The sequence below is a fragment of the Stomoxys calcitrans genome, chromosome 5 (assembly GCF_963082655.1).
Source record: "Stomoxys calcitrans chromosome 5, idStoCalc2.1, whole genome shotgun sequence".
Classification (NCBI taxonomy): Eukaryota; Metazoa; Arthropoda; class Insecta; order Diptera; family Muscidae; genus Stomoxys; species Stomoxys calcitrans.
In genome coordinates, this window is record NC_081556.1 from 57,774,685 (window position 1) to 57,791,855 (window position 17,171).

General features: G+C 41.5%; 1 protein-coding gene across 1 annotated transcript; it reads right to left on the reverse strand.

Annotated features, from left to right (window-relative positions):
• Positions 1-664: 664 nt before the first annotated feature.
• LOC106083313 (transmembrane protein 222) lies at positions 665-1,760 on the reverse strand. Its single transcript, XM_013246250.2, has one exon. It carries the CDS (start codon positions 1,635-1,637, stop codon positions 1,077-1,079), a length of 561 nt encoding a protein of 186 aa, XP_013101704.1. The 5' UTR covers positions 1,638-1,760; the 3' UTR covers positions 665-1,076.
• Between the last annotated feature and the right edge of the window lie 15,411 nt (positions 1,761-17,171).

Consider the following 17,171-nt stretch of genomic DNA (forward strand, 5'->3'; position numbering starts at 1 on the left):
CAGTAATAGACAGACATCTATTACACTATTACTATCAGCAGACTTTAAGTTTAAACGTTTTATTGTGATATCACATTATCGTCAGACCAGACCTCTGGTGGAAATTGAACCCACGACTCTCGCATTATCATTTCGAGCACGCTACCAAATCAGCCACCGGTGCGACCAAGGCTTTTTAAAAAGATGAAAAAATCACGCTTTTTCCCGTTGTCGAAGGGGAAAATCGACAGCAATCGTAGTCGAAAGCGAATTTCACATTTCGTGGTATTCGCATTCGACAGTTTGATAATAGAAAAATATTGTGGTTTCATACCCGTTCGGCAAACAGGTGTGATATACTTTAGAATGCAATCAACTAATATATCCATCGTTTTCTCAAAAAATGTTAACGAATTTTCGTCTTCGCAACCATAATAACATTTTGTAAATATTTCGAAATTCGACTAAGCCATCGCCAACCGGATTAATGGGGATTGCGTGTATTGCTGTGATATTTTTGAATTTTGATATTAGTGGCAGATATAGCTTCACTCTACTTTTACTAATTTTAGTTCAAAAGTAGAAGTCTTAAACGCACAATATAAATATATCGTCAACGTGTTGATACTTACTATACATCTTTATGAAAATGTTATCTTTTAAATAAATATGTAGATTGGTTGAATTGCAATTGCGTCGCTTAATTTTTATGCAAGGCGCAAATAGGTCGGTTTATATTCACCAGCATTAGTTTCAGCTTTCATTTTTACTTCTTTAGCCTAGTACTAAACCCGTGTTTTACATGAAAACCACAATTTTCACCTTGGAAAAAAAAATATAATCTCATTCAGTTGGACATTGAAAATGTCATCATTGTTTATGATGATTTTAATAAAATAATTTTTTTTATCAAGTTTATTATAAATTTTTACTTTGATTTTCACTGAAAAACTCGAACTTAGTACCCATCATCATCATATGTATATATATATATATAACTGTTACAATGTATTACACTTATAAATTTGACTAATTAAAAATAAAATAACAATATACATTTACGGGGGAGGGGAAGGTTGAGGGTGGGAAAAAACAAATTAAAAATAAACGCTCAAAAGTGTAACAGCTGTTACAAATATTAAGAATGGAAGCCATGTTTTAATGAAACCAGCAATGCTCACATATCGGCCGCAAATAAATGTCCAGAATGCAAGTTTTACCATGTTCCAGCTGGAATTTCTATAACGCATGCAATTCAAAGCGGTTGCCACATGAGAGTGGCAGTTGTCACAGAAAAGATTGTGCATCCTTGTACCGTACAGCACAGAAGCTTTGGAGACGGCTTCATCCCACATTAAAGAACCACCTTCCACATATTTAGGATTTAATCGCAGATAACGGGTCGGTCGACCAAAGCTCATCTTGTCCTCCGAGACAAAGTAGGGGCCCGCAAAATCCCGTATGACGCCATTGGACATACAAATGCCCATATGTCCGATAAAAGGAAATAACCATGTCAGCATTGGAATTGGTGTCCAAACAATACAAAATGGAAAACGGTCAGCGGTATAATCAATTGGTGGAAGTGATTGGTGTTGTGCGTTCTCATCCATATCGACGTAAGTTTGAGACTCTGGTGACGTACCAATTTCTGACATAACTGTTTCCAACTATCTTTAAATTTTCTACCTAATCATTTGCTGAGAAAAATTATTTTTATTATAATATCCTGAAAAAATATGTATTATCTACTCTCAAAACAAAAACAGTAGTCATCCGATTGTTCGCCTTTTTGTGCTTAAGAGATATCGAAAAGTCGATTAAATTCGAGTCATCGACTTCTTCTTTTGAACAGCCTGTGCCAAATGGTAATGTACTATGTATGGTGAGATGCGCCAGGAAGATTTACATCTTGATTTTTCATCTAGTGAAAATTTACATTTCACGACGCCTAAGAAGAGCGCAATCCAGTTGCTGTGCAACGAGTCGTTTTCTTATGTAAAATAAACGCGATCGCCAAAATTCTAATTGTAACTAAGTGTTTGTTCGTGTTAGTGATCTAGCTCAAATGTACTTACTTGGGGTGGAAAAAAAACATTGTTTGTGGATGCATAAATAAGAAACTATTTGTATATAAATTTAAAAATATAAATAAATATACTTTTGTGAGGTTCTCACGCTCACATTTGTATGTAAACATGTACGTAAGCAGCTGATAAATTGGTTGGTGCCATATAAATTTTTATATTTAAATGGCAACATTGTGGCCAAAGATATCAAAAAAAAAAAATCAAATATGGTAACCTCGTCAAACCACCGAAAGAACTTTTAAGGGAAATATATCCCCAAAAAAAACCTTGTACCAGGTTTTAGACATGGTATTGAATATGAATTAACGAAGATTTAATCGCAGATAACGGGTCGGTCGACCAAAGCTCATCTTGTCCTCCGAGACAAAGTAGGGGCCCGCAAAATCCCGTATGACGCCATTGGACATACAAATGCCCATATGTCCGATAAAAGGAAATAACCATGTCAGCATTGGAATTGGTGTCCATACAATACAAAATGGAAAACGGTCAGCGGTATAATCAATTGGTGGAAGTGATTGGTGTTGTGCGTTCTCATCCATATCGACGTAAGTTTGAGACTCTGGTGACGTACCAATTTCTGACATAACTGTTTCCAACTATCTTTAAATTTTCTACCTAATCATTTGCTGAGAAAAATTATTTTTATTATAATATCCTGAAAAAATATGTATTTATTATCTACTCTCACCGAAAGAACTTTTAAGGGAAATATATCCCCAAAAAAAACCTTGTACCAGGTTTTAGACATGGTATTGAATATGATTTAACGAAGAGGTAGCATACAGCAAACAGCTGAGTACAAATTTTTCTCGGGAAGTGCTCTATATGTCAAAGAGTTTTGGTTGTGTGTGTACATCATAGTTAAGAACCATCACACACACAAACAACGAAAAATGACGCCAACTAGTAGTAAACACAAAATCAGATGTGCCCTTATCACTGAGTTTGACAGATACTGTACTCGATTTTTTGTTATTGGGCTAGGTAGATTTAAGAAGGCAACGTCATAAGTCCAACAACAACGAAATCAACGTCCTTTTTACATCTCACCATACATGGCAGAATTATTTTAAAGGTTGTCTCATTTGTACAACAACATAAAAACCATATGGTGAAATCGCCATCTTGCCATCAAGTTGATCGACATTTTGCCAACAAATACGTGTTCATACATGAGCATAGGATATTCGAGAAAGAAGATAACAAGAGAATGCAAACAAAAATCTGAAATCTTTATACCGTCAAATCAGGTCGGCTGTTAACAGCTATTCGCGTGAGACCACCTTCTTAAATCCGCCTTACTTACCATAGCAGATCGTGTACGGTAGTGTACAGCAAACAGCTGATTACAATTTTTTCTCGCGGAGTACACTATCTGTCAACAAGATTTCAAAACGTTCGGTTGTGTATGTGCTTTGTAGTTAGGAACCACAGCACACACAAGCAAAGAAAAATGGCGCCAACTGTTAAATTTGTCTTGCTACCAATTAGCAAGATGATATTAAGCCCCGTTTACACTGCTCATTAAATCCGGATTTAGGGCTTCCGTCAGCTGATTTCATAAAGGGAAACAGATGGTCGAGCCATTAAATCTGGATTTAAAGTGCAGTGTAAACGGGGTTTTAGGGGTGTTTTATTAACCCATTAAGAGGATTTTTTCGCTTTGTTTGTATGTCCCCGATTAACGAATAATCTAACCACCGCTAACTATCTCCGTTTATTAAAATATATGGTGTCACTAAAAGAGGAGGAACGCAACGCAATAATTAAATGGTATAATTGCTTAGGATTTTAATAAAACCACGTTTATGAACTCCAAAAAAGACGTAAATGGCAGAAAGAAAACGTAAAAAATTTTCCAGTGCAAGTCTGTTTGTTTGCCATGAGGTGGTAAAGCCATTTGCCAACCTGTCATAACAATACGAGGAAAAAATTGAAAATATTTGTAAAATTTATAAAAAAATTTTACAAAACATTTGTGGGCATAGAAGTCAAATAAAATGTTTTAATATTGGGTGATGGGCATGACATAATTACTAGTTAGTGTACCGTAACAGCTGAGTAAAATTTTTTCCCGTGAAGTGCACTATCTGTCAAAGAGTTTTGAGTGTGTGTGTGTGTTATAGTTAAGAACTATATCACAAACAAACAATGAAAAATGGCGCGTACTAGTAACATTCACAAAATCAGAGTTGCACTAATCACTGATTTTGACAGATAGTGCACTTTATATTTTGTTGTTGGGCAACTGTCTCTACCTGTAAATGAATATATCTTGGGTGATGGGTAAATACCCAAAAGGTATTTACCCGGTAAATTTGATATATATCCGGGTGTTTACCCATTTATACCCAAAAGCTGAGTATTTATAATTTTGCATATATCTTCGGTATAAAAACATTTTCCAAACAATTTTTGATCATTTCGTATTCTTTGTATATATACCTGACCTTCTGATCTCATAAAATCGGATTTTAGTATTTTATTTTAGAATTTATATCCTCTATATAGACCGATCTCCAGACTTAAAGTCTTGAGGCAATAAATTAGTAATTTTTCATCCGATTTCGATGAAATCAGGAGGAGTGAGTTCTGGTAGACATCTTCCCATTTCTGTGAAGTGTGGTTCAGATCGGATTATATTTGGATATAGCTGCCCTATAAACCGAACACCCGATCTCCCGATATAGGGCATTGAGGCCATAAAAGATCCATTTATTACTCGAATGCGATGAAATTTGACACAGTGTGTTCTGTTGGACCCCTACCCATTCGTATCAAATGTGGTCCAGATTGGTCCATATTTGGATATAGCTGCCATATTGACCGATCTCCTGATATAGAGTATTGGGGAAGTTCGGATGTCAACGAAAGAGGTGAGCTGCTTATTAAATATATTATAAGTTGCAATCTGGGGATTTGTAATAAAGGGGATAAATCGACCTTTATTACCAGGAACTGACAGGAGGTACTAGATATTACCTTTGTATCGGAAGATATAAGTGGAAGAATATGCGACTGGGAAGTGTTGGATGACCACAGCTTCTCTGATCATCGTTATATTAGTTTTAGCCTTGGAGAAAATACTGAAGTAGTGGTCCCTCAGCTAAACAAAATAAAGGCGGATTGGGATAAATTTCGGCACAAATTCTGCACCACTATCCCTTCCAGACTAGAAAGGTAGTGGAAACTACGGAGGATATAGACATAGTGGTCAAGCGGATCACGAAGGCCCTGCATGACTCACTTGTGCCAGCATGTCCTAGTGCCAAGCTAAGGGGTAAATAGCGACAGATATGGTGCACCACAGAGCTGGTTAGTCTAAGGAAGAACTGCAGAAAACTCTTCAACAGAGCAAAAGCCGCAAGAGCACCACACGATTGGGACATCTATAAGGCTGAGTTAAGAAAATATAAGGGCGAGCTTAGAAAGGCTCAGCACTAGCACTAGCACTGCTCGTTGATACACATTTCCCGGGAAATTCTCCAATGGACAACGTGGCGCCAGAAGAGATTGTCACTGGTATCAGAATGTCATATATACCTGTGGGATGGAGGGACACGAAGGTCATTTTCATTCCGAAAGCAGGAAAACCCTACCACACGAAGGCGAAAGATTTTCGTCCTATTAGTCTGTCATCCTTTATGCTGAATACTCTTGAGAGGTTGATAGAAACATATCTTAGGGCAAAGATCCCTGGAGTTCGCCTGTCGCGGCAGCAGCATGCATATAGTAAAGGCAAATCCTCTGAAACAGCCCTTCACGACTTAGTCGGCTACATAGAGGGTTCCCTCGCTGTCAAGGAATATGCAATGGTAGCATTTCTTGACATTGAGGGTGCTTTCAATGACGTAAAACCAACGTCAATCATGAACTCTACCGTAAAAAAGTTTATTAATAACATACTTACTAAAAGATGCATCACGGCAGGCTTGGGATCTGTGGATCTAAAAAGATGGGTCAGCAGAGGAACACCTCAAGGAGGTGTACTGTCTGCTCTACTTTGGAATACAGCCATTAACAATATACAATATTATTGTCTCTGAAAGAAAGATGTGTCGCGAATGCTGATGACGTGGCAATTGCGGTTAGAGAAAGTTTCCCAGCACTCTAAGATATATACTTCAGGAAGTTTTACGTGCAACAGCAAAGTGGACTACCGAAAGTGGTCTGGGTATAAATCCGTGCAAGACAGAAGTAGTTCATTTCAGCAGGAGATACATGTTGCCTACAGTGGAACCTGTTTCCTTGGGTGGAGAGAATGTTCCATTTACATAAAGCGAAAAATACCTGGGTGTTCTGCTGGACAGGAAACTGAACTTCAAATCCAACATTTTGAGAAGGGCATGAAAGACCATTCTTGCCCTATACACCTGCAAGAGAGCCATTGGAAAAAGTTGGGGATTTAGATCGCGTGTAATGCATTGGGCATTTACTGCAGTTGTCCGACCTATAATGCTATACGGTGTTGTGGTCTGGTGGACGGCGCTTCAAAAATCGACCTACTGCTCAATAGTTAACCGGATCTAAAGGATGTCTTGTTTGTGGATCACTGCTGCACTGAGGACGACACCATCTGATGCGCTGCATCTATGCTACTTCTTATGCCTCTGGACATTGTGGCTACCCAAATTTCAGCGACCACTGCAGTGAGGTTAAGGGAGCTTTCTCCTTGGTCATGTGGCGGCTACGGACAATGTGTTATCCTTGATACAATATCCGATGTTCCAGGCAGTGTGGATTACACCCTACCTGAGCAGCTTTTTTTTATAAAAATTACTGTACCACTATTGCTGATAGAACCGATTGGAACTACGATATTCCTGGTAACAGAAGTTACATAGACTTCTATACGGATGGTTCCAAACTAAACGACCAGGTGGGCTTTGGGAGTACTCTAAAGATCTAGAACTGTTCATATCGAAGATGTTATTCGGCTAATGCAGTGTGTATCAAGCAGAGATCCTTGCAATTAAGGATTTGGTGGAATGGCTAGGATATAATGTTATTACGACTATTGGGATTATTATCTTCTCAGACATCGAGGCAGCCATTAAATCCCTGGAGAATGTATTTCTGAACACAAAAACCGTCCTCGACTGTCGCAGATCTCTCAACGAGATGTCTGAACACTTCAAAATTCACCTGTTCTGGGCGCCGGGCCACAGAGATATCCCAGGGAATTCTAAAGCAGACGAGCTTGCGAGGCTATGAACTTCCTTATACAAGTTTTCAGTTTTCAGGGCCAGGCCCGAAGGGCAACGAATGATAGATGGTCACAAAGAGGGGGATATGAGAATTCCAAAACTATGCCTCATCTAGACTTGAGGAGGTCTATTGCTTTGCTGTCATTGGCTAGAACAGACGTCTCAATCATTGTGTCCGTCATGAATCGGAAAACATGCTGACAGACTGAAGGTTGCCAGCAACGACTTTTGCAGAAGCTGTAGGGACATCGAGGAAGAAGAGACGTCAGAACAACTTCTGTGTGTGTGTCGCGCACTAGCAGTTAGAAGAAGTTCCACTTTAGGTTCTCTTTTCTTTGAGAACCTGTCTGATTTAGAGGATGTGAACATTCGCAAGTTACTGGGCTTTTAAAGCGATCTGGATGGTTCAACGGTAGGAACTAGAAGGCATCTGTCTTCTTCTGTTCCTGTGGTATCACAATGGACGAAAACGTCTAAGTGAGTCTGATGGAAGACTGCCACTTAAACCTAACCATGGTCATACAGAATATGTTGCAAGGTGTTGTGCGAACATAGACAGCAGTGGGTCACAAGCGCCATCGTCGTCGCTTTATGCGTCCTCGTTGTCGGACTATGTGACCCCCTCGACCTTTCCCGTGCGGCAATGTACGCAAAAGAAGCATCCCAGCCCCAAAATAATACACTTCCTGGCAATTGGAAGTGTATCATTTTTGCAGCTTAACTGCAACGGTTTCCGAGGCAAGATCGACGAGATTGTGGATTTCATGAATCGGAAGCACATATCGGTCGCAGCGATCCAGGAGACAAAGTTGACCAACTCCTGCAGCTTGCACAGTTGTTACGGATACAATGTGATACGTAACGATCGCTCAAGGAATGGAGGTGGGGGAAAGCCCTTCGTGATACACCATTCCTTGCAATATGACCCAACTCGCCTGCGTCTGGCGCTAGTGACCCCTACATGGAGTGCATGGAGATAGCAGTCAGTTCCAGCACTGCCGAGATAGAGCTATACAACGTGTACATACCGCCGGTTGGTAGCTGTGTCCGAATTAATTGCCAAGCAATTAAAGTCCTTCAGTTCATTGCATTTTCCCCTAGGTAACGACAAGCGTGGAATGGCTTTGGCAGAGCAGATTGAAGGCTCCACGGCTCGCAAACATTTCCATTCCATCTCCTGATCTCTTGAGTGACGTATCCTAGCAAGCAGTCATCTCTTTGGGGTTTGACCTCCTTCCCATAATTCTCACCATCGACCGACCACCCGACTTCATAACCTCTGAGTGCCGGCCGTTCATCTATCAGAAGAAGACTGATTGGGGCGGCATCAGAGAGTACACCAATCGCCAGTGAACTGCCACCCCCTCGGATGTGCTAGTTGCCGAGAGAAAATTCCGAGACATCGTTAACGCAGCAGCCGCTCGCTTTATACCAGCCGATAGAATGCCCCAAGTGCAGCCCAATTTCCTGGCGCAGGCAGTGGTACTCGCAGACGAGCGTGATGGGATTCGTTGTACGGACCCCACTAACCCCAGAATCAGCAAGCTGAATTTGGAAATAAACAGGGTATTCAACGAACATAGGCGGAATTTGTGGCTTGAACACTTGGAGCAATGTAACTTTGGCACCGGTTTAGGCAAGCTGTGGTCTACTGTTAAGACACTCTCGAACCCCGCCAGACGGAATGACGGCGACGTAGCCGTGACTGATCCGAAGAGATGCGCCATGTTATTCACCCGTCAATTTATTGTGCATCCCAAGAGTGACAGGGCAAGAAGGAGAGTCATTCGCGGTAACCGTGGTCTCCGAGCCGATTGATGCTAAAGAATCTGGATTTACCTGGAGTTGAGTTCATTACTACTGTCCTCAACCTGTCTTTAAACACTTTTATAGCTCCCGATGTCTGGTAAATGAGTAGAGTGATCCCCCTACTGAAACCTGGAAAGGACCCGAGTTTGGGGGAGTCGTAGAGACCGATCTCCCTTCTCTCACCAGTAGCAAAAATGCTTGAGGCATTACACCTCCCGAGCCTAGTAGAAGAATTTCCATTCGCCGAACATCAACATGGATTTCGAAGACTGCATAGCACAAAAACTGCTTTGCATGCCATCACCGCACATATTTGCCGTGGCTTCAATCAGCCCAGGCCGGTCCTCGTGGCACTGGACCTATCGAAGGCATTTGACACGGTTAGCCATGCCAAACTATTTGAGGACATCGCCAACACCTCCTTCCAGCCAGGCCTGAAACGCTGGGTCGCGAATTATCTGTGTGGTCGCCAGTCATTTGTGGAATTTAGGGATAAGAAGTCTAAGTACCGAACAGGTCGATAGCGTTAATGACGCCGGCAAGATGAAAAAGTTTCTCTCAAAAACCCATGTCCAAACTGAAATATAAGTAGAGTGAGAGCAGAGACAACGGAGGACATGCTGAGGATTTTGATAAAAACGCATATTCCACATGATACGACGGGACTCATGGAGACGCCGGAATCTTGGAATAACGAAGTTGATCGAAGGCTTATCATTACAGAATTTAGGGAAAGGATGATGGAATATTTCCGGCGTTACTACAGAAGGAGGCCGACTATCTGGCCACTTTTTCACAGCGTGCTTAGTACTTGCATGTACTTCGAAAGCCTGGTAGGAGGTAAGGGAAGTATTTATACCCGAGCCCGGCAAGGCAAGTTATACGATACCAAAGGCTTACAGACCTATAAGCCTTACGTCCTTCCTACTCAAAACCATGGAACGTATCGTGGATACGGTGATAAAGAGAAAGACATCCAGCAAACAGCTCAAATAAGAAAAGCATGGCTATGTCAACGGAAGGTCGGTCGAGGCTGCCCTGCATGAATTTGTGCTTAAAATACAATAGAAGAATCCTTCGATGCCAAGGTGTATACATTTACATCGAGAAGGCTTTTTACAATGTGCAGACCTACACACTGATCCAATCCTTAGACCAATAACGGGTAGACCGGGTCCTTAGAGACTGGATAAACTATATGCTAAGGAACAGGTGTATAAATTGCAGGTCCCATGACATGAATATGAGCGAGAAAGAGGCACAAGGCACGCCACTGGGGTGCGTTTTATCGCCACTCCTATGTGTGACCACTATAAATGACCTATTGTATTACGGATGCTGACTGAGGAGGGATTTGAACCCGTCTGCTACATAGACGCTGTTATAGTACTTATAAGGGGTAAGGATTCGAACCAGATTTGCAGAGGGGCCGAAAGAGTTTTTCAAATGCCTTACGACTTTTTGAACCAAATACTAATAAGTACAAGTCATTGTTCAATTGTGTATAACAAAATATTGGTATATTTAGTAGCTGTATCTAAAAATAAACCGATCTGAACCATATACGGCACGGGTGTCGAAAAGCCTAACATAAGTCACTATGTCAAATTTCAGTGAAATCGGATTATAAATGTGCCTTTTATGGGGCCAAGACCTTAAATCGAGATATCGGTCTATATGGCAGCTATATCTAAATCTGGACGATTTGGGCCAATTACAAAAAAATATCGAAGAACCTAACACAACGCACTGTCCCAAATTTCAGCAAAATCGGATAATAAATATAGTCTTTATGGGCCTAAGACCCTAAATCGGAGGATCGGTCTACATGCAGCTATATCCAAATCTGGACCGATCTAGGCCAAATTAAAGGAGGGTGTCGAAGGGCCTAACGCAACTCACTGTCCCAAATTTCAGCAAAATCGGATAATGAATGTGGCTTTTATGAACCTAAGACCCTAAATCGCCGGATCGGTCTATATGGGGGCTATATCAAGATATAGTTCGATATAGCCCATCTTCGAACTTAACCTGCTTATGGACAAGAAAAGAATCTGTGCAAAATTTCAGCTCAATATCTCTATTTTTAAAGACTGTCGCGTGCTTTCAACAGATAGATGGACAGACGTACGGACATGTCCAGATCGTCTTAGATTTTAACGCTGATCAAGAATATATACACTTTATAGGGTCGGAAATGGATTTTTCGATATGTTGCTAACGGAATGACAAAAAGAATATACTCCCATCCTTCGGTGGTGGGTATAAAAACAGTATACAATTTTAATTTTTAAATAAAATAAATCAAAGAATAAAAATTAGTTAGGTTCGGTCAGGCTGGTGGGTACCCACCACCACGAATTCCGCTCAAAATTTGCCTTTATTAATTATTTTACTAGAATCAAATCGGACATTGGTTGCGGCTGCTAAGGTTTCAAGCTGTCATTTCGGGGAATCGGTATTTATGGGGCCTTCCGCCTTACAGGAAGTGCGATGGACCGTGAATGGCGTCACAACAACACCAAACGGTAACGATAAAGCTGCCATAACACGAGGCATGAATTTGGCTGTGGATTTGTGGTTAATCGGAGACTGAAGCTTAGCTCCGGTGGATGAGAGGCATTAAAGCCAAATTCTTCAACATCAGCCTTATTTGTGCCCATGCCCTGACGGAAGACAAGGACGAGCAGACCAAGGATATAGAGAGAAAATTACCGCTGCCCCGCCCATACTATAAAAATCATTTTTGGATATTTCAATGCGAAGATAGGAAGCCATCTTTGGTCCAACAGTCCGAAAGTTTAGCCTCCAAGAGATAACGTCCGATAATAGGTTGAGGCTAATAGATTTCGCCGCGGCAAAAAACATGGTAGTTAGCAGCACCAGATTGGCTGTCACCCTATCAAAACATGAGGAACCAAATTGATCCGTAGAGCGAATGTTGATTCGGATCATTACCTTTAAGCAGCAAAGGTTCGCACCCTTTTGAACATGGCGAGAAAAGTATGATCTGACACTGCACGGAAGCTGGACATTGAAAAGCCGTAAACGCAATAGATGGCAACGGCTTACTCCACTCGACTTACCCAACTGCTTGATGAAAACACTCCATGTTCCGATTATATAATAGCGCAGTGGAAGATGGCGGCGAAGGGGATACAGCAAAACCAATCCTTGATGATGGTATAGAATGTTTACCTCCAAGTCAGAATGAGGTCCAAGTAGTGGTGACCCGACTGAAGAACAACAAAGCAGCAGGAGCCGACGGGTTACCCGCTGAACTATTTAAGACCGGAGGCGACACGCTGATAAGGCATATGTATCAGTTTGCCTGTGCAATCTGGCTAGAAGAACGCATACCCGATGAATGGAACCTCACAAAACTATGTCCCGTATCAATGCGACCTGGTAAATCCACCCCAGAACAGATATTGGCACCGCGCCAAATCCTGGAAAAGGGCCCTGTTGGCTACAAAACCGCTTTCGATACCCCCCATACGTTCAAAGGCATGTCTAAGTTTGGTATTCCTGCAAAATTAATAAGACTCTGCAGGATGATACAGGCAGGATACACGTTCTTCAGTATGAATAGGAAGAATCTCTCCGAACCATTTAATACCAAACGAGGTTTCAGAAAAGGAGACAGCCTATTGTGTGATTTCTTTAATATGATGCTGGCAAAGATTATACGAGATGCAGATGTGAATAAATATGGCACACTACTCACAAGACAACAAATGCTACTCGCCTATGCCGATGACATCGATATCATAGGTCGGTCACCGAAAGTAGTACCTGCAGCCTTTGAAAGAATCGAAAGAGAGTTAGTGAAATTGGGTCTGGCAGTAGCAAATGGAGATAAGGCTAAATGAATGGTTTCAACTCTCAAAACGCCTTGTACAACCAATCAAATAAAGAAAATGGAGAAAGTTGGGAACTACAACTTTGAGATAGTCAGCAATTTTATCTACCTCGGCAACGCCGTAACCGTAACGAATGACACCAGTTTTGAAATAAAGCGAAGAATAGTACTGGCAAACAGATGCTACTTTGGATTAAGCAAGCAGTTTAGAAACGAGGCGACCTCTCGACAGACGAAGATTACAATATAAGGTTCTGAGGCATGGGTACTTGGGAAAGCAGACGAGGCAGTGCTCGGATTGTTTAAGAGAAAGATTCTTTGTTACATATATGGACCAGTTTGCGTTAATGGAGAATATAGGCGTCGTACCACGAGCTATTCTACTTTCGGCTAGTGGAAGGAATGTTCTGTCATAGCCAATTAAAAAAATCATACTCGTAGACCGATTCGAATCATACTTGGCACGGACACTGGCAGTTAAAGCAAAAATCTTTGTGTCAAATTTCAGCCAAATCAGGTGTAAATTAAGGCTTTTTGGAGCTCAAGAAGTCAAATCCGGGAATTGGTTTATATGGGGACTATACTAGTATGTAGACCGATTCGAATCATGTTTGGGATGGATGTTGGAAGTCATAGCAGAAGTCTTTGTTTAGCAAAATTAGATACTAATTGATGCTTCTAGGTGATCAAGAAGTCAAATCCGGAAATCGGTTTTTATGGGGCTATATCAGTTTATAGACCGATTCGGATCATATTCGGCACTGATTTTGGAAGCCAGAATGGTCCTTGTGCCAAAATGTAAACAAATCGGATAAGAATTAGGGGCTCAAAAAGTCAAAACTGGCAACAGGTTTATATGGGGGCTATATCCATCTCTGAACCGATATAGCCCATTTACAATCCCCAACGACCTACATCGATAAGGAGTGTCTATGCAAAATTTCAAGCGAATATTTTTATTCGTTCGAATGGAACGTGATTTCGACAGACGGATGGACTGATATGGGTAGAACGACTCAGAATGTCACGAGGATCAAGAATATATATACATTATAGTATCACAGGTCGATATTTCGAGGTGTTGCAAACGGAGTGACTACTTTAGTTGTTGTAACTACATTTTCATGTGGAGTTGGCGATCCTCATCAAGCTTCTGTAGGTGAGCAAGCTCGTGCCGGTCCAAAGCCGCTGGAACCGGGTGGCCATTGGTTATTTAAAGGCGCCAATAATTCGCCTTGTCATATCGAGCATCATTGGCACTTAGCATTTATGCAAGAGCCGGTGCCGTCCGACCTCTCATTGAGACTCTCCGCTCGATACCACTGATTGTCAGCGACTGCCGTTGCAGTTACACCTGATGGAGCTCCTCTATCCGCATCCTGTGGACGCGGGATGGGATACACTCCATCTTATAGTGGTGCCCGTGCCCGCAGCTATCCCGGCACGGGGTAGCTGTTACTACCACATCGGCTGGAATACCTCCCATCTTATAGTGGTGGGTATAAAAACGGTTGAATGGAATTTCTTAAAACTGTCAGAGATGGTGTAGAATGGTCCTGTGGGGAAAATATGATACTTAATGTTTCGATATCTGAAGTGATACCGTCTTGTCCCAATTTTGAAACAAGACAGATTTCGGTGTTGGATAAACTGATTCAGCAAAAATTTAGTTCGCGCCCTTACTAAATTATTACCACAAAATTTCCCATGAACATTCCATTAAGGAAGGGTTCCCTTTTTTTTATGCACGGTCGAAACGGCGTGCCGCACAGCGGCATCACTTGGTAGAGAAGTTTTAACATGGCAGGATACCTGACAAATGTAGCCAGCATTAGCAAGAAGAAAATCACCGCTGATGTGCATCCGTCGGAGGCTATTAGGGAAATTGTGTCTGAGCCGAAAATCCGTTGGGCGATTAGAAGTTTCGACTCCTTTAAGTTGCCAGGCCCCGACGATGTATCACCGGTTGAGTTACAAGCTGTGTCTGATAGACTGGTTCCCAGGCTTAGTGAGATATAATCTGCTTGTATCAGAATGTCATATAATCCTATGGGATGGAGGGACACGAAGGTCATCGTCATCAACTCTACCGCAAAAAGTTTATTAATAACTTACTTACTAAAATATGCATTACGGAAGGCTTGGGATTTGTGGATCTAAAAAGATTGGTCAGCAGAGGAACACCTCAAGGAGGTGTACTGTCTCCTCTACTTTGGAATTTAGCGATTAACAATATATTATTGTCTCTGGAAGAAAAAGGCGTAAAAGTGCTCGCGAATGCTGATGACGTGGCAATTGCGGCTAGGGGAAAGTTTTCCAGCACTATAAGAGATATATTGTACTTCAGGAAGCTCTACGTGGGTGTTTTGCTGGACAGGAAATTGAACTTCAAATCAACATTTTGGAAAGGGCAACAAAGAAGAGAGCCTTTGGGGATTTAGACAGCGTGTCATGCACTATATACTGCAGTTGTCAGACCTATAGTGCTATACGGTGTTGTGGTCTGGTGGACGGCGCTTCAAAAATCCACCTACTGTTCAATACTTAACCGGATCCAAAGGTTGACTTGTTTGTGCATCACAGCCGCACTGAGGACGACACCATCTGATGCACTGAATTTATTGCTAGATCTTAGGCCTCTGGGCATTGTGGCTACCCAAATTGCAGCGACCACTTATCTAAAATACAATATCCGATGTTCCAGGCAGTGTGGATTACACCCTGCCTGAGCCGCTTTTTAATAAAAATTACTGTACCACTATTCCTGATAGAACCGATTGGAACTACGATATCCCTGGTAACAGAAGTTACATAGACTTCTATACGGAAGGTTCCAAACTAAATGACCAGGTGCCCATTTGGGGTGTACTCTAAAGATCTATAACTGGTCATATCGAAGAGGTTACCCGACCACTACAGTGTGTATCAAGCAGAGATCTTGCAATTAAGGAAGTGGTGGAATGGCTAAGATATAATGTCATTACGACGATTGGCATAAATATCTTCCAGACATCCAGGCAGCCAAAAACCGTCCTCGACTGTCGCCGATCTCTCAACAAGATGACTGAACAGTTCAAAATTCAACTGTTCTGGGTGCCGGGCCACAGAGATATCCCAGGGAATTGTAAAGCGGACTAGCTTGCGAGACTAGGAACTACTCTACACATTCCAGGGATACTGGAAAATGTGGGCCCGAAGGGCAACGAATGATAGATGGTCACAAAGAGGGGGCTGTGAGCATTCCAAAACTATGTGGCCTCATCTAGATGTTTCAGTCATTGTGTCCGTCAAGACAGGTCACTGTCTAATCGGAAAACATGCTGACAGACTGAAGGTTGCCAGCAACGACTTTTGCAGAAGCTGTAGGGATGTCGAGGAAGAAGAGACTCTAGAACACCTTTTGTGTGTGTGTTCCGCACTATCAGTTAGAAGGAGTTCCACATAAGCTTCTCATTTCTTTGAGAACCTGTCTGATTTAGCGGATGTGAACATTCGCAAGTTATTGAGCTTTTTAATGCGATCTGGATGGTTCAACGGTAGGAACTAGAAGGCATCTTCCTTCTTCTGTTCCTGTGGTATCACAATGGACGAAAACATCTAAGTGAGTCTGATGGCAGACTACCACTTAAACCTAACCTAACCTAAACCACCGCTGAACATTTTTTTGATTTTCCCGGCGAGGTGTGAACTTAGGCGTTCGAAGTCACACTCGGACATGCTAACCTCTGCGCCACGGTGGTCTCCGCGCCCATACAGCAATCTAAAGACAGAAACGCCTAAAATGGGCATTTAAAGTTGGTAAGAGATCATCTACAGATCACGATAGTTTCTCAAATCATGGTGAGGAAAATATCTCATCCAAAATTTTCACGTCACAGATACTTTCGCTGATATAAAAGGTAACATTTAAATTATTTGAAAGATCCTGACAATAAAGCTCCGCTCATTTTATTTGTTATAAACTGTCTGATTGTAACTTATACAATATTGGATACTTCCTTAATTTCCCATGTTTGGGAAACACTTGCGTTATTTCCTTAATACATTAATACCTACAATTTTGAATTGCTCTGTTTAATCTTATAAAATTGTTAAATATAGCCGAAAAACACGGCAATTGTTTATTTATTAGCTATGATAAGGAATTGCTCTTATCACTTCTCAAGTAATATGGATGTACTGTAAAATAAAATGACAATATGATGCCGTTCATCTCGCCAA